The sequence below is a fragment of the Staurois parvus genome, unplaced genomic scaffold (assembly GCF_062004578.1).
Source record: "Staurois parvus isolate SC_StPar_1 unplaced genomic scaffold, SC_StPar_1.0 ptg000421l, whole genome shotgun sequence".
NCBI classification, from domain to species: domain Eukaryota; kingdom Metazoa; phylum Chordata; class Amphibia; order Anura; family Ranidae; genus Staurois; species Staurois parvus.
The window spans coordinates 353,580-372,958 of record NW_028318217.1 but is presented as its reverse complement, the minus strand read 5'-3'; the positions used below and the strand labels follow the sequence as shown (position 1 = coordinate 372,958).

The following is a 19,379-nucleotide window of genomic DNA, read 5'->3' as shown; positions in this document are numbered from 1 at the left end:
TACAAAAATGAAGACAAATGCCAGAGTAAAGGTGACCTGATGTACTGGGCAGCTCTAGAATATACTATGGACAGGGAAAAGGAAGTGTTCTGTTCAGGTGTCATCCCTGCCAAAATAAATGTCACGCAGAAATGGAGTCTTTATTCTGAATCTGCACATCCCTCAGGGAAGTTATGTAAAAGTCAGTGCCCGGGGCTGGGCCAAGGCAGAGGCAGAAGGAACACCAACTTTGGGTTCGCTGTGCTTGGGGTGCAGCTGGGGCAGGAACCTCTTCTGCCTCTGCATTGTCCATTCACATTGTAGATTAACACTGGACGCATATGAGTCTTCTTTCATTCAAGCGATGAGTTGAACAAAAAAAACCAAAAACCTGACTTGATTTTTCAATCCACACATTAAATATCAGGAAACGAATACTACAACTAATGCTGGTGCAGCTAATGCTCGTACGTATGTGCCAGCACACAAGCGGATTCTGACCAGTAACCAGTGTGTGCTGACACGTTGGCACATTTGTGCATGCCAGAGCAGATCGTCATGCACGTCCTCGCACATTGACACACACTCAATCCTGGGAATAGTGCTAAGCTGCCCATTCAGGAGGACCAGATGTTTGCTGATCACACTAGGTTCTTAAGCTCCCCATGACCTGCATTCCTGCTCCTGTTGTCCGACCTCTTTGCTGACCCGCCCTGCTCTGTGAATTCTGACTTGCCTTTGACCACGCTGTCTTCCTGGCATGGACCCTGGCCTGCTGCTTGACTACATTTATTCTTGCTCCTCATGTATGACCCAGGCTTGGCTACTAATTACATGGTAGTTGTCCATCCATGCCAATACTAGCTTGCCACCTGACATTTCTGATCTTGACAAGCTCCTTCACCTGCCTGTAACTGAATGTCCTTGCAGTCTCCACACCAAGCTTCCAAGATCCAGTTTCTGGGTGCCATCCTGTAGCCTGCCACCCTTGGTCCTCTTCTGGTGTGCCTCCACTGCTGACTACAGTTAGGAGACTTCTGCTACCCGATTACTGGCACCCATGCTACTTGGTGCCCTTTGCCCCTGTCTCCACATTCCGGGGTACTCAGACTTGAGCCGCAAGAGGAAGCCCTCTCATCACTTCAACCTCCAACAAAAGTACTAGACCTAGAAACTAAGTGTGGATGGGGGAATGCTCCCCACTGAGCCTTTATTTTCTGACAGCAGGGAGACTTCAATATCATAATGCACTGTTTAGAGCTGCTGGCTGTTGCTCGTGGCACTAATTGAGTGGTGAATATCCGGCAGGCTGGTTGTACAGAACTCAAATTCTTTACAACCAGCCTGCCCATACATGGATTGAAATTTACCTGGTCCCTGCTCAACAGGCCAAAATTGTGATCCATGTATGACTGGCTTAAGCCACCAAACTGATTGCACAGTACTGTATATTGCATTGTGAGATTGGCCGATTGCATCTCCTGTATAACCAGCAGCACTCCGCTCCTCCGTCAGTGAGACAGCCACCAGCTCTGTAAACCAAGCACATCACCCGGCTCTTATAATGCCCTGATGATCACACAGGGAGATCTAAATTCTCCCTGTGTATTCTGAAGAAATGAACTATCAGTTTGACACTTCATCTTACTTTGTTTATTTATACCCATTTTTTATAGATTTGCAGCATTACCTTGGTCTCAACCCAACACAGAGACTTTCCTCCTGTTACTTGATTTTAATTGGGACTCACCTGTTTATATACCAACATTCCCCATTACAGATAAAGAGGTTATAGGTTTTGGTCATAACATGCTAAGATTAAGGCCTGATGGCCGAAACGTTAGTGTAATCATTTTGTGTTCGGAATGTAGCCAATAACATTTTGGATGATGCCGAGTCACTGCTGGACTTTATCTTGAACATTGAGGAGCTATATTCTCCATGTGTAATTGTAGCACCCTCCTAGTCAGCTAGGGGGAGCTAGACTGCAATTGTTAGCAAGGAGGGCTGAGTAGCAGCCTTGGTGCGATAGCTAGCAGGGGTCAAATTGTGGTCAGAGATGAGAGGCTCTGCAGACCAGCCCTCTGGATTTTCCCCCTGCTCTAGAACTTTAGAGAAAGGTCTAGAAGAAGTGGGTGAATCCGAGGAGTGGCTGGTCTGTACTTTTAGAGGATCCTGGATCCCCAACAGGAGTCTTGGTAAGGGGCCAGGACAAGCTTTAAGAGTAACTGAGCCTGCTCAGCAAGAGAGAAGTTCAGGAGGAAGTTGAAAATGCAATGAGGCTGGAGACAGGAACCATGGAGTGGTCCAGATGGAGAGGGCTCACCTACAGGCAGTGGAACTTGGGAGGAAAGCTCAGACCTTCACCAGTCCCCAGAGCGAGGACCGCCTGTGCAGCAGGGAAGGAGCAGCCCAGCTAAGAGGCCCAGCTAAGAGGCCTGGTAGCAGCCACCAACCCACCAGCAGCATAGGAGGAGTAGACCTGCACCTCCTGGGCCAGAAAGGGGAAGAAGGCACTCTAGTGGGAAGCTGGAGTAGCCTATCACCCAAGATTGTTTATGTGTCAGACACTGGATCCCCTGGCCAGGGAGTCACCCAGAGCAGCTGGATATGGAATATCTAGGGTCTGGGGTGGTACTACAGGAGATGCTGGCTATCTCTCCGGAAGAGACGGTTTTACTGTGACCACTTTTATATAGTTCAGGAAGTTGTCCTCAGTTTATCAGTTCCATTGGGCATCCCATACATCCCTTAACCCAGTGTTTCTCAACTCCAGTCCTCATGGACCCCCAACAGGTCATGTTTTCAGGATTTCCCTCAGATGAAACAGCTGTGGTAATTACTAAGGCAGTGAAACTGATCAAATCACCTGTGCAAAATAATGGAAATCCTGAAAACATGACCTGTTGGGGGTCCATGAGGACTGGAGTTGAGAAACACTGCCTTAACCCAAGTTGAAACCCCACCTAATAAAGTCCAAAAAACAAGCTCAAAAACCGGTTACTGACTCCAGAATACAAGTCGGTGTGGAAATACTTGTTGCCTGGCTGTGCGGGACTATAGGGGGACCCAAATACTCAGCAACTCCTAAGGGGGTAGTACTACATAATCTAAAAAGGACTGAACTATCAGTTTGACAGCTCGAGTTCAACTCTGCATTCATTCATTTCTTGATGAACGTTGCCATTGTCCTTCCATAAACGGTTCTGATGTGTATGTCATAAATAGGAGTACATATGGGATAGCTTAACAATCCAAGGTACGGTAATGTGGACCACTTTTTGTCGACTCAACTACATCTGTACTAGTGATCAATTCAATTTGATCTAGGTAGTAAAAAGGGGCATCCCAAAAAAAAATAGAATATTGAATTTATGATTTCTAAAAAAACAAAAAAAAAAAAAAAAAAAAAAAAAAAAACCCCCAACTAACTAGCTAGTTTTTTTTTTTAACCTAAGATTTTACCTCCTTAATTTCCTCATTTAGCTTTATTTTTGTGGTTTTAAATTTGTGATCTTGTAGCTCCTGAATTAAAAAGCTTGTGGAGAAGGGGATTTCCACTTTTGCATCATCTTCTTGGGTGTGCTGTCCCAATGCTAGCCAACCTGTGGCACATGGAGAACTCACAAGGTGCGTTTGGCAGCCTTCACTTGCAGGAGAACATTTAATGGGAGGAAAAATTAGCTGGAACAATAATCCAGTGATAGAGGACAATAGAAGAAGAAGTACACAGTCAAGGAACAATTATCCGGAGATGATGGGGCGGGCGGAGGCTTCTTCACTCTCGCTGTATAAACAAGACTTTGCACAAATTGCGCACATAATTGCCACAAGGCTGGTCTGCAGACATTAATGGGCGAGGGATTAGAGAGCATTAATGTGTCGCTTCTTGGGCTATTCTTTACTAGAGTTCCAGGGAAGAAGGGGGATGGGCAAACAAAAAGGTCTAATTCCAGTTCAAAAAAGGTTTTGCTTCTTTGGAGTTGGGATGGATTTAGAAATATTGCTGTTGTGGAAATGTGTGCTCTCTTCTTGAGTGATCACAGTCAACAAAGGGAACCTCCATAGATACAGATACATGGATACATGTTACAGCCAAAAATCTGGGTGTACAGTTGTGTGAATCCCACCTTATTGCCCACTCTGACAGATGTAATAATAATAAATTATTAATAATGATAATAATTAATAATAAAATACTGAGAACTGAGCCTATTAAAAATAATAAAATTGCTTAAAAAAATAAAATTGTACAATTTCTTTTTAAAAATATAAAATTGTTACAAGGCTGATCTGCATTCATTAACGCTGCATCACTATTCTATACACCGCCAGTAAAGAAGGGGTTAAGAAGACAAAAGGGCAATTCAAGCCCCAAAATGTTCATTTCTTAAAGTTGGGATGGATTTGTTATGAAATTGAGCTCCCTCTTCGAGAGATCACATTCAGCGAAGGGAAAGCTCCATAGATACAAGTACATAGAGACAGGCGTCACAGTCAACAATCACATATATGGCAAAGTGAACCACGACCTATTGCCTACTCAACAACAGGTCTGTACCAGCAGTGAGTGCAGCTCAGATCTAAACCAATACTTCAAAAATATATTAATTATTACGTTTAAACAAAAAATTTAATTGTATTAATTACAAAAAAATGTAAATTACATTAATATTGTATTTAATACAATATTAATACTTAACAGAAATTATAAATGTTTTATATAAAATAGTTACAAGTTATAGTCAACTATCCAGTGTACAGTGGAATATTATGGACTATTTTTTATAAACAAAAATATTTTTTTTTGTAATATAAAAAGTACTCAAACAGCAAAACTAAATTAAAAAAAAAAAATAATAATAATAATGATATATATATATATATATATATATATATATATATATATATATATATATATATATATATATATCTGCATTTTGGAATCAGGAAACCATCTCCTATGTTAGGTTTGTCTCAAATTATGATTTTCATTAAAAATATGTATTTTTGGGTTGTATTTCTGCCTATAAAAAGCTATAAACGTGCGTCTCTCAATAGAAGCTTAAGGCCTTGTTCCCACCACAAGTGCAGAAAAATGGATGAAGAATGACGTGCAGATTTCACTTACAGAGACATCCATTTTCATGCGCCTCAATGAGTTTTATACACGTTGCAGATTCCTGCACAGAAAAAAATCTGCACGTGACACCAGTGTTGTGGTGTATACAGGGTACATAGAGAACAATTGATTTCACTGTGCCATTGCAGGACACATGCAGAAAAACTGACGGCTCTACACCGTGGTGTGTGAACGATTCCTTACAGATGTAAAAGCCTAAATCAGCTGCAACAATTGAAATTATAACTGAATTCTAAAAGTTTTTTCTTGTGTTAAAGCCGTACACACCTAGAATTTTGGATGAATGATCGCGGTTTTTTTTTTTTTTTTTTTTGCATGCTGCTAGTCTCATATCAAAAAGTAAAGAGGTTACTAAAGTTATGAAAAATTGAGTAACAGAACCGTCCCAGACTGCACTTGGGTATTTCTGTTAGACTACCGCTTCCCGCCCGAACACAGACCACAGATTTGAAGTAAACCAGGAAGTAGACTACTTTATTTGAACACAGATACAAGATATATATACACTCAAGGGAACAACCCCCCCAGGGGTGGACTGACAACTCATGGGGCCCCCGGGCAATAGGGGATCATGGGGTCCTTGTGTCCTTGCCCAAACTCAAAAGAGCCTATGAAAAAGGTACCAGGGGCATCTCATGGGGCCCCCTACTGACCCCGGGCCCTTGGGCAGTGCCCGAGTTTCTAAATTGTCAGTTCGCCCCTGTCCCCCCCTGCATAATGAAACAGGGCGGGGCAATCTACCTTTAGTAACAAGAGACACACCAGACAGTCCCATCAGGAGGGAGGTCTGCTGGAAACACCCCCCACCAAGCCAATACACATACATCCCATAATAGTTTGCTCCCAATCAAGACACACAATAGAACAATGGGATGAAACCCGGATGACATTAAACAATCAACAACCCCCACCCCAATATTAGGACAGATCACCCTGTACCCCTAACAGGCACAGGGTGACTTACACATAATAGGGATATGGGGAGCTGAGACAGGGGTGTCCCCACCTCTCCAAAGTGAGCTGTGTTCCATGGGCCCCCCACCCAAAGTGACTCCCGTCACATCTTGTATTACAGAATAAAAGTTCAAAAGTGATGTCATGTATTACATTTTTGGACAAAAACTATACGGATAAAAATCATAGAAAAAAAAAACAAAAACAAAAACATATTTAAGTGAAAGAAAAAATGTCATGCTAGTCCCTTTGAATAATGTCGGATGATTTCTGTGTGCCAACAATCAGATTAGTGTACGATCGCTTCCAAAGTGGGGTTTTTGGGACGATTTTCTGATCGTGTGTACCGGGCTTAACTTAGACAAGAGAAGTCTGCTGGCTGGGTCAACACAGAATAAATCAGAAACTATTTGCAGTGTTTTTATTTGTTTGCACGTGATAATGTACATGTTTGTATACACTTTGTTATGTCGGTATATTTTTTTAATGTGGCACTTATTTGTGTTTACGAAATTCCTCGGACGCTCCGATTTGGTATACAGAAGGCATCATGGTGTCAATGAGCTCTGGTCAGAAAAGTTACATAAAGAAATGGGAACCCTTGTGATGATCTTCATAAACTGATTTTTACAATGTGAAAAATGTAAATAAAATGTAAAAAATAGACGCAGCAATCATTCGCATTAGCGGTCTTAGAATTCAGCAAGGATTTTTGGATCCAACATTCCCACCTGTGGTTATAACATATGTGGCGAGAGGTAGGTTAGAAGTACTGCAGGATACAAACGGTTAATAGAAAAGGTGTAGTCACTCCGCGCGGTCACACCCCGCCTCTCTAGCTCAGCGCAGATTCTTTTCAAATTTCTTTCTGCCAATCAGACACGCCTTAGGCTTTTATACAGCAAAGGTTACATGGCGATGGCCTGCACTTGTGGAGGAAAGGTTACCAAAGAAAACTTTTTTCTTTTCTGACATAAATTAGTAGAAAACCTCATCACCAGATAGAAACACCCCGTCCTAAAATTAAAGTCCTAAAGGGAATTTGTGAATTTTTGCTGATGGCCGGTTTTGGGCAGCACAGCGGCTAAATGGTTAGCACTTCCGCCTGGCAGTATCGGGGTTGTTGGTTCAAATCCCAACCACAGCACCAACTGCCTGGAGTTTGCATGTTCTCCCTGTGCCTGCGTGGGTTTCCTCCGGGTACTCTGGTTTCCTCCCACACTCCAAAGACATGCTGAGAGGTGAATTGGCTCCTGCCTGCATTGTCCCTAGTATGTGTATGTATGAATGTGAGTTAGGGACCTTAGATTGTACGCCCCTTGAGGGTTAGGGACTGATGTGAATGTACAATATATATGTAAAGTGCTGTGTAAACTGACGGCGCTATAGAAGTACCTGAAATAAATACAAATAAAAAATGTGCATCTGTCAAATAATGTCCTCTGCACCCATACATGTCCATTCATAGGGCCGGGGTAGACAATACTGCCCTCCAATGGCTGTAATGAAGCATTACTGCTTTAAGATAGGAATTACTGAAACTGGGAGTCTGCTTCACTATAAATTTTAGGATTTTGCAGAAATTTGTTCATATTGAAGTTTAGGAAAAGTAACCCATATGGAAGAAAAATATATTTTAGAAATATTCTTCACAAATATATTGACACATTTTTGAAATGCTACAATCTTGACCATATTAAAAAAAAAAAAAAAAAAAAATTATTATATATATATATATATATATATATATATATATATATATATATATATATATATATATATATATATATATATGTGTGTGTGTATTGCGAAAAATTCCCATAGGAATGCATTGTAAAACCAATTAATCTGTTCCGGAGGTCAGAAAATGTTAAAAAGTCTCATCTGTTCAAAATGGTTTATAAAGTGCACTTTAAAAAGGCATAAATACTATACAGGGACATGATTAAAAAAAAAAAAAAAAAAAAAAAAAAAAAAAAAAAATTGTAAACCGAGCCATTATTTTCATTTGTAAACCGAGAATTTCGTTAACCAAGACGTACACCTGTGTGTGTGTGAGATATATATATATTACAAACACACATACATACCTCAAAAATAATAATCAGGGCTTTTCCCCAGCAGGAATGCGATGGTATGCAGTTTCATCATCTCTGGCACTGAATGTCTGTCAGTCTATGGTTGCTTCAGGGGTTCATTGTTGCTGGGAAGGATCTTTGTTGAAGGGGGTGGGGGGGTTATGTTTTCTGAAAGCTGGAGGGTCTATCATTGCCTGCTGCAGGGGGATCTATAGTCACTGGGTAGGGGGTCTATTTTTGTTGGTGGATGAATTGTTGCTGGTAAAAAAGGTACCCCCTTCATGACCAAGCCATTTTTTGCTATTCAGCACTGCACTATTTTAACTGGTAATTGTGCGGTCATGCAACGCTGTACCCAAATTAAGTTTATATAAAACTTATGTCACACAAATAGAGCTTCCTTTTGGTGGCATTTGATCGCCACTAGGTTTCTTCATTATAAAAAAAATAAATAAATAATAATAATAATAATAATAACAATAACAACAGGGATCATACATTTTGAAAAAAAAAGAAAAAAAAACAAACAAACAGTACTTTCTGCTGAAAAATATTCAATTAAAAAAATCTAATTTCTTCATAAATTTAGACCACTATGTATTCTGCTACATGTTTTTGGTTAAGTTAAACAAAAATCCAAATATTATTATTATTATACAGTATTTATAAAGCGCCAATAGTTGGCTCAGTGCTGTACATTACAGAGGGGGACAGAACATGTGACAGAACAATACCAATACAATGCAAAACATGAGGGGATTGAGGGCCCTGCTCTTACGAGCTTACAATCTAGGAAATATGTACATAAGAATTGGTTTGTGTGAAAGTTATAGCATCTACAAGCAATGATGTAAATAATTTTCATTTATTTTCTTTCTACTAGTAATGGTGGTGATCAGGGACTTCGAGTTGGACTGTGTGGTGGGCAATCTGACATCACCAGTGATATTAATACAGTGATCAGTGCTAATAAAATAAACTGTCAATGTACTAATGGCGGTGAAGGGAGTGAACATCTAGGGGTAATCACGGGGTTAATGGTGTGCCTAATAATTGTTAGGGTGTGCTGCGATTTACGACAGATTGATGTGTCTTTCTTCTCTTAGCAGGGAAAAGGTACCTGGACCTATTCTGAGAAAAAAGTAATAATTGTAAGCTCCCAGGATCAGGGCCCTCCCATCCCTCTTGTATTGATCTGTATTGTTGCTGTATTGTCTCCCTTTATATTGTAAAGTGCTGAGCAAACTATTGGCGCCATAAATCCTGTATAATAATAAACCTAAAATAAAACTTTTTACAAAGTTTTCAAAAAAATTTATATAACCGTGTATAAGAATCTGAGGGATAACATACTCCTTGAAGTTTATCTCTAGTCAGTTGTTTCATTTGGGAGGGGGGCATAGGAAGAGGGAAGAAAGGAGGCCTTCTCAAAGTGAATTTATGGTGGTTTTGCATTGTTATTTACTATGGTCAGAGCGAAAATATTGTAAAAACACATTTCATAGGTTCAAATACACCCCCCCCCCCCCAAATTCTCTTGTCTTTAGCCAAATCTGTTGCACATTTCAGAGACAGAGAGGCAAACACTAACAGTGTCTGCTATGTGGTTACCCCAGAGGTCTCTAGGAATCCTTTGTCATGTGTTAAATGACTATACAATAATGGCTATGTATACAAATAAAACAGATGTAGAACATATTTCAGATGCATACATTTTCATAATCAATTATTGACCCAAATCAATTTTTTGTTCTTATTTAAAGTAAACTACAAGAATCTGGGCTAGAGTTCTTTTCTTCCTTTATGTCTGTAAATAGAAGACCCCTCTGTAATGAAGAAGCAATTTATGCACATTAATTGTGCACATAAACACGTTTTGTGAAGAGAGGGAAGCAGCGGGTGCAGTTTTGTGAAGAGAGGGAAGCAGCGGGTGCCGTTTTGTGAAGAGAGGGAAGCAGCGGGTGCCGTTTTGTGAACAGAAAGCAATGCTACCTCTAGGAAAACCCTCCAACCCCCCCCCCCACTGCTGTACAGTGCCCCCAGCATCGCACAGGCTGCAAATTCACCCAACAAGAAGATGATCCATGAGCTCTTTGCAGGACTTATTGCAGGTGATGGCACAAACACAGCAAGTCAAACAACCTTGACATGTTCTATCTGTGCTATTACCGAACAAAAATCTTCCAATCACAGCAAACCACCAAAGACCGTCATTATACTGATGTTAACTTCCTACAACAGAGGAAATACAGAAACAAAAATGTCCCAATGACTCCTAATGATCTAGAATAAAAATAGTTGTGTGCTTGTATACACAGGTTTTTGGGAACTGCATTTCTCCCAACATTAATCAAAGGAAATTGAAGATAAAAAAAAAAAAAAAAAACCCACAGTTCAAAGTGACTAGAAGCAAGTCAGGAGCAACTCAAACATCTCCATGTTAGGAGTAACTCATGACTGACATGATGTCCCATTAGCCTATGTACACATCTGAGAAAGGATTGCACCCTTAGATTCCACCTGTAGGGTTACTCACACGTGTTGGAAAAACCTCAAAATCACATAACTCCAGTAATGATCCATCACACAGCGCTGCAGGGCACAATTGTTCTTTGTTTGTGGCACGGCTGCTGCTCTCGCAATATCCACCCCGTTTACAGCGTGCCATATAATACACATACTATACCCAGCCACCGAGATTCTCAAACACCTTACTGGGGATGGTGAGGTTACTACTGACCCTCTTTGATCTGCGCACCCCCCTCCCCTGTTCAAGGGTATCTGAAGCGGTTGTTTCTGAATTGACAATTTTATACAGGCACGTCCATGTATAGGTGCTTCAACTACTTCAATACAGGGCACTTTTACCCCCTTCCTGCCCAGGCCAATTTTCCACTCTCAGCACTGCCACACTTTAAATGACCATTGTGTGGTCATGCAACACTGTTCTCAAATAAAAATTTTCCTTAAAAAATAATAATATGTAATATATATATATATATATATATATATATATATATACATACACACACACACACACACACACACATATACATATACATACATACATACACACACACACACACACACACCTCTTTCTTTTGGTGGTATTTATTTAATCACCACTGGGATTTTTAGTTTTTGCTAAACAGACCCAAAAAAAAAAAAAAAGAAAAAGAAAACCAACACATTCTACAAACTATGGGATATATATCTGAAAATCAGTCAATTCTGACGTACTGACAGCCAATCTCATTTCGTGAGGCCCAAAAATGCCAGGACAGTACAGATACCCCCCCAAAAATGACCCCTTTTTGGAGAGTAGACAGTCCAAGGTATTTAGTAGAGCATGATGAGTTTTTTGAATTTGTAATTATTTTGCCACAATTTTTTGAAAAATGAAGACATTTTGTTATCACAATTTTTTTTTCTTTTACACATCATGATTGCTTGTTACAGTGATAATCACTGATATAAGAAATCATTTTTCTGAATGAAATCCATTCAGTGTGTACTGACGAGAAAAAAAGCAACAGAGAAGAAAGAAGGTGGTTTGGAGCTCCCCATGGTGGATTGCCAAAAATGGGCAGAGTGGGCATCGGCCTATGGTCCATACGGTGTTTATGGGCTCTGCCACAATAGATCCAAATAATATTGATTTGACCTCAACAGAAAACAAAGCTTTCTTAAATGGTTTACAAAAAGGAAGAATTATTCAACTCAAAGAAATTACAAAATATACATTAAAGATTATGTAGAGAAAATCCTGTAATAATGCAATGTACCCAACAATTTAAAGCACATAACCCATAGACATCGGGTTCACATTGCAGTTTGTCTCTTAAAAGCTCATCTTCCTTCGGCTATCGGTTTGTAAAACGTTTTGGCGTAACCTACGTACGTGTAATGTGCTGTACAATAGTGATGGTTATCTCCATCTAGCGGACATGCACACTACTTCGTTCTCCCACTAGAGCGCGCACAAGAAACCTCCGAGGAGGGGCCCGAAGATTTCAACCACCTAGGGGCCTCCACAGAGTTTAATCTGGCACTAGCGGGTCCCCCACAATCCATACCAGGCCCTTCAGGTCTAGTATAGATTTTAAGGGGGACCCCATGCCAAATAAATATATATATAATCTATACCAGATCTTTATCCAAGCATGCACCCGGCCAGGAAAGGGCGAGGCAAACATATTTGGTATTTGGAAAGTTTGGCTACTTTGCATATCCACATTTTTGTTTTTGTTTTTTTAACACCTGCATTTAACCCATCAGAATTTCCTCCATAAGGAAACCGGTCCAAAGTAACTTCCGTAGGTGAGTCAGTGGAAAATGTCAAGCGGCAGCCAGTCCATCAACCCATGACGTTGGCTTTGTTGTAATAAGTCACGGGTTGTTTGTTATCTCAGGAGCTCTCAGCTGCTGGGATTGTCAGGAAATGTAGTTCCATTGTGTCAGCATCTCAGAAACCAGTCCAGTGAGAGGACCTGACACGAACTCCGTGACAAGTGTGCGGATTACACATCGCTGTGTGAATGAGGGGTGGAATCGCATTACTTCCAACCTGGCCTGGGTGGCTCACCCGCCGGCTCTGGCAAAGGCCAGTATGGGCCAATAATTCTGCCGCAATGCCCGAGGAAGAGCGCTCAGAATCATTTCACTGATTGAGAAAATGCCAAGGATGTGTGTTGTTGTAAGGCAGACAATTTCATTTTGGATGGTCTGGCTGCACATCTCAATCTTTTCTTCCACCGCAGAGCATCACATCGCTCAGATAACAGCTCTGCAGGCCATTACTTTTTCTACACGTAAGCAATCCATTGCATTAACAAAAAGTTTAACATGCGTTGTGTTAAAGCAGCCCAATCATTATGGATGGGTGGTGGAGACGGGCCGGCTGCCAGAACTACAACAATCAATGACACTCAAAGCAAGGGTGCGAGGTGATAGCTATGGTGATGGCTATGGTGATGGCTATGGTGATGGCGGCTGGCTCAAACACACCATGGCAATGCATGGCTCAAATCCAGGACAGGCGGCATGCAGTCCCATCCTCAGCCTTCAGGAGAAGATAGAAGTCCATCTCCTTCAGATTTCCTCCACCTACTGCCCTCCACAGCACTGCTGGAGTCAAAAGAGTCCTGGTGTGAGAAAGGGGGTGTGTGATTCAGGGGCTCTCTGACTCCGATGTATAGGTGGGACTGTAAGGTGATGGGAGTAGCATTGATGCGATAGGGAAACCTATGCTGCAATGGGGGGGGGAAGGGGGGGGAATCTGGCGAGGTAGGGGAACCTATGCTGTGATGGGGAGAACATCTGACATGATAGTGGAAACTGTACTGTGATTGGGGGGGGGGCATCTGATGTGATAGGGGAGCCTGTGCTATGATGGGGGGACATCTGACATCTATGATGTGCTGGGGAGGGAGGGGGGGGGGGGACATCTGACACGGTAGGGGGCATGACGTGATAAGTGAACCTATGATGTGATGGGGGGTGCGCATCTGACGCAATAGGGGAACCTCTGCTGCAATGAGGGGACATCTGACGCAATAGGGGAACCTGTGCTGTGATGGGGGGGGCAATCTGACATGGTAGGGAAATTTATGCTGCAATGGTGGTGGTGGTGGGGGGGGGGGTCGCATCTGACACAGTAGGGGAACCTATGCTGCGATGGGGCGGAGCACATCTGATGCAAATAGGGGAACCTATGCTGCAATGGGGGGCGTACCTGATGCAATAGGGGAACCTCTGCTGCAATGAGGGGACATCTGCCGCAATAGGGGAACCTGTGCTGTGATGGGGGGGCAATCTGGCGTGGTAGGGGAACCTGTGGTGCGATGGGGGAACCTATGCTGCGATGGGGGGCATCTTACGCAGTAGTGGAACATGTGCTGCAATGGAGGGGGGGGGACATCTGACGCTTTAGGGGAACATATGCTGCGATGAGGGGGAATATCTGACGCAATAGGGGAACCTATACTACTGGGAAACCTGTGCTATTATGGAGGGGGGGCATCTGGCGTGATAGGGGAACCTATGTTGTGATGGGGGGGGGGGAATATGCTGCTATGGGGGGGACCTGTGACGTGGTAGAGGAACCTATGCTGTGATGGGGGGGGGTGCATCTGATGCGGTAGGGGAACCTATGCTGCGATGGGGGGGGGGGGGGGGGGAGGACATCTGATACAATATGGGAACCTATGCTGCAATGGGGGGGGGAGGGGGAGGACATCCAATACAATAGGGGAACCTATGTTGGGATGAGGGGACATCTGACGTGATAGAGGAACCTATGCTGTAATGGGGGGGGGGGAGGGGGGGCATCTGACATGATAGGAGAGCCTATGTTGCAATGGGGGGGACCTCCGACGTGGTAGGAGAGCCTATGCTGCTGTGGTGGCAGGAGACATCTGACACGATAGAGGAACCCAAGCTGCGATGAGGGGACATCTGACATGATAGGGGAACCTCTGATGCGATGAGGGGACATCTAACGTGAAGTTAATTCCATCAAGGAGGTTGTGTGGACTGCCCGAGGTTCAGCTTTCCCATCGATAAACATGTATTTTTTTTTACATTTTAGACTGGCGCCTCCAATCTGCATACTCTGACAAGGTACCACAAATGGATAAAGGTTGAGAAATGCTGCTCTAGCGTACAGTCCTTAGGCTACCATTCACAATGAACGCCTCCATGTGCTGCCATACATTGTGGTCACAAGCATTAACACATACATTTCAGGCTAGGCTAACAGTGGAACATTTGAAGCATTTCAAGGTTGACCATCAAGATTCCCATTATATTCAATGGTGTCTATTCACACCTGAGCAGGGGCAGACTGACCATTTGGAAACTCGGGCACTGCCCGAGGGCCCGGGGTCAGTAGGGGGCCCCATGAGATGCCCCTGGTACCTTTTTCATAGGCTTTTTTGAGTTTGGGCAAGGACAGAGGGGCCCCCATGATCCCCTATTGCCCGGGGGCCCCATGAGTTGTCTGTCCGCCCCTTCACCTGAGCATTGGGTTATTAAAAGCTGTTGCTTGGAAAAGTAAATGAGCTTAATTGTGGTGCTTTTTGTGCAATTGTGGTTCCTATCAATATTCAATGGAGTACCTGAAAATACTTGGAAACTTGATTTCTTGCCTCTCAAAAAAAAAAAAAAATTCTGAAGCAGAAATGTGAACCTAGTCTTAGTACATGTTGCCTTACCACACAAGTGTGAATGGGGCCTGTAATACCCATGTATTGTGATGTCCACGCCAGGTGCTTCGGAGGTACTATGGTAACCACACATTACTGAAATGCATGCGAGTGGAAATCACTAAATGTTCAATCAATTGACACCCGACAGGGGAGCAATAGAAAACATTATGTCCCCAATCTTCTACAGCTTGGGTGGTAGCAAGACTTGATCAAAGAGTATGCTATGGATGAGTTTTAGAGTCCCAGTTCATTTCACCTGAAGGCTTCTTCAGGGAAGGGGTGTTCAAAAACATATAGAAGTATGATTTAGCACTACCCCCTTAGGAGTTGCTGAAGATTTGGGTTCCCCTATAGTCCTGCACAGCCAGGCAACACGTATTTTCCACAGACCTGCTTTCCAGAGACAGTAAACAGTCCTTGAGCTTGGTTTTTAAGTTTCATTAGGGGTTTTAAACTTGGATGGGGTTGAAGGGTGTATGGGATGTCCAAGGAACAGTAAACGGAGGACAACTTCTTGGCAACTAGGTACAAATCCAAAATAGGAAATTCTCTTCTAAGAGAGCTGTCCACCCTCTCCTGGCGTACCAACCCAGGCCCCAGATAAATCCTGCTTCTGGGAACCAATGAGGCTGAGTGATCCTCCTTTCCAGGCCCCTGCCTTTAGGTAGCTAGCTCCCCCTGGCTATCTAGAGGGGTGCTACAATGGCAACCCAATGTTTTGCAATACAAGCCAGCCTGGAAAAAATACCATCTAGATTACATGGAATGGATCTGCTCAAAGCATTCGAGGAAGAAAGAGAACATCAATCCAGTCAGCAAAGTACACCCTGTTCGGCCTCAGTGATTAAATGCCTTCTAACTTTATCAATGTGTGTAGGATATCCCCAGAGGGACAGATAACTCCCATCTGTTGTGAAAATTGGATGCAAGCAAAGTATGCTGTAGCGAGGTCCAAGCTTATCTGATAGCAACCAGATATTTTCCATGCATTCATAAGGACCATAAACCATATGGGGCCACTGATAGGTCGTTAGAGCCAGCCCTATGTTACTGGGCCTGGACTCCATTGGTCCAGCAGGGGAGTCCAAGGGTGCAGGGAAGACTTTTTATTTTTCATAGGGTGCAGGTGGAATATTAAAGCAGGCAGCCCTTCCAAGCACAAACCGTAAAAGTCTCTGTTTTCCATAGTTCACCAGGAAGCTTTGGGGCAGAGAGAAGACTTTTTGGGGGAGCGAGTATTAATAAGTGACTTTGCTTCCCTGACACTCCTGACCCCTGCTATTTATACATTAAATACCCCTGACCCGCCCCCCCCCATTCTGTATGTTACATACTCCTGAAACCCACACTCTGTACATTACATATGTCTGACCCGAGTTCTTCAGGACACTAGACACAATGTCCCCTCTGCACACAGCTGACTCTAAAGCAGGGGCAGCCAAAATGTCTAAACAAATGCCAGTTTAATGTCCTTCAGACTTTAGGGGGCTAGGCTGTAGCCAGCGGGAGTTAACAATACCCTATCTTTAGTATTAGGGGGAGGAATGGTGCTCCATCGGTGTCAGTGGGATGATTAGTGTCCCATTGTTGGTGTCAGTGGCAAGACTAGTGGCTCAAAGGCCAGATAAAGGCAAGTAAGGGGGTCGCATCTGGACCCCAGACCACAGTTTTGGGACTAATGGTATGTAGCACCAGAGGGGTGCCAGCACACAATCTCTAGGATCTCTTACACCCGTCTGTACTCTCTAATGTCCTTCGATAATTAGTGGCCTACTTCCAGTATCCTTCACACACTTTCAGCAAACTAGGCCCTCCAGCTACCCCAGCTGGACCTCAATAAACCAAAAGCACATTGAAGAATTGCCTAGAATTTCCCCCTTAGGCTGTGATCTGTTCCAGGTCTCAGTATTTATACACACTCCCAGCCACCATCTGGAAAACTCTCCCCCGGGATTGGCTAGAGCTGCATAAATATTCAGCTGTCAATTTGACCTCTCCAGCCCTCTATCTTCCAGAACATTTCCATCCAGACAGTCAACCTTTCAGCAAGTGAAACACAGAACCAGGGGCGGACTGACAACTCATGGGGCCCCCGGGCAATAGGGGATCATGGGGCCCCTGTGTCCTCGCCCACACTCAAACCACACCCAAAAAAGCCTATGAAAGGTACCAGGGGCATCTCATGGGGCCCCCTACTGACCCCGGGCAGTGCCCGAGTGCTCGAATGGTCAGTCCGCCCCTGCACAGAACAGACCTAGCTAATCACATTCAGTCGCACTGGATACAGCGAGCAAAAAACTAAATTTACCTAACCTGGCACCGGTTTAGGAGGGTGCTACACACCTACAACTTCAACTGTCCTAGTTTGTCACTGTTTTGCAGTTGCTTATAATTTGGAGACCTGACATATTTGGAATTTAATTGCTCAACACAATCTCATCTTTTAGATTTTGCAGAACATTCGAACATTTGCGCAGTAAACTTTTGGCGATATAAAAATTTGCAGCAAACATTTTTATTCTACAGGATTTTGGCTTTTAGAAAATATTTCATACTTTGCATTTTTTTTTTCATTGTCACTTTTTTTTTTTTTTTTGCTGAAAACAAAAAACCTGTTATTTCAGCAATATCTAGAAATAGTCATCTTAGAAGAGATGAGAGAGAACAATGCTTTACCACCCTTACCTGTATCAGCTGTGACAGTCCCAAGTGTTCCTGATATAAAAAAAAAAAAGAAAAAAATATGATTTACCAATAATCTGCAAATTGTCTAATTTTTACACTTACAAAACTAGACCACACTCATGTTTCTATATTTTATGAAGGAAAGGAAGGAGAGGGGGAAAAGGGAGAAGAGAAAGGGGGGAAAAGGGAGAAGAGAAAGAAAAGAAACGGGAGAAAGGAAAGGAAAAGGAAAGAAACGGGAGAAAGGAAAGGAAAAGGAAAGAAACGGGAGAAAGGAAAGGAAAAGGAAAGAAACGGGGAGAAAGGAAAGGAAAAGGAAAGAAACGGGAGAAAGGGAAAAAGGACAGAAACGGGAGAAAGGGAAAAAGGACAGAAACGGGAGAAAGGGAAAAAGGACAGAAACGGGAGAAAGGGAAAAAGGAAAGAAACGGGAGAAAGGGAAAAAGGAAAGAAACGGGAGAAAGGGAAAAAGGACAGAAACGGGAGAAAGGGAAAAAGGACAGAAACGGGAGAAAGGGAAAAAGGAAAGAAACGGGAGAAAGGGAAAAAGGACAGAAACGGGAGAAAGGAAAAAAGGAAAAAAACGGGAGAAAGGGAAAAAGGAAAGAAACGGGAGAAAGGAAAAAAAGGACAGAAACGGGAGAAAGGAAAAAAGGACAAAAACGGGAGAAAGGGAAAAAGGAAAAAAACGGGAGAAGGGGAAAAAGGAAAAAAACGGGAGAAGGGGAAAAAGGAAAAAAACGGGAGAAGGGGAAAAAGGAAAAAAACGGGAGAAAGGGAAAAAGGAAAGAAACGGGAGAAAGGGAAAAAGGAAAGAAACGGGAGAAAGGGAAAAAGGAAAGAAACGGGAGAAAGGGAAAAAGGAAAGAAACGGGAGAAAGGAAAAAAGGAAAGAAACGGGAGAAAGGAAAAAAGGAAAAAAACGGGAGAAAGGGAAAGGAAAGAAACGGGAGAAGGGAAAAGGACAGAAACGGGAGAAAGGAAAAAAGGACAGAAACGGGAGAAAGGAAAAAAGGACAGAAACGGGAGAAAGGAAAAAAGGACAGAAACGGGAGAAAGGAAAAAGGACAGAAACGGGAGAAAGGAAAAGGAAAGAAAGAAACGGGAGAAAAGGAAAGAAAGAAACGGGAGAAAAGGAAAAGGAAAGAAACGGGAGAAAGGAAAAGGAAAGAAACGGGAGAAAGGAAAAGGAAAGAAACGGGAGAAAGGAAAAGGAAAGAAACGGGAGAAAGGAAAAGGAAAGAAACGGGAGAAAGGAAAAGGAAAGAAACGGGAGAAAGGAAAAGGAAAGGGAAAGGGAAAGGAAAGGTAAAAAGCATTGATGAGCCAAAC

The 19,379-nt window shown here is 42.8% G+C and overlaps 1 protein-coding gene across 1 annotated transcript in view; it reads right to left on the bottom strand.

Moving 5' to 3' along the window:
• Positions 1-19,379, bottom strand: part of LOC149454673 (serine protease 27-like) — a 41,208-nt gene that overhangs the window by 18,559 nt on the left and 3,270 nt on the right. The window contains exon 2 of the mRNA XM_089687235.1: positions 18,048-18,077. Within this exon, the coding sequence (XP_089543361.1) occupies positions 18,048-18,077 (30 nt within the window). The remainder of the gene's footprint in view (positions 1-18,047; positions 18,078-19,379) is intronic.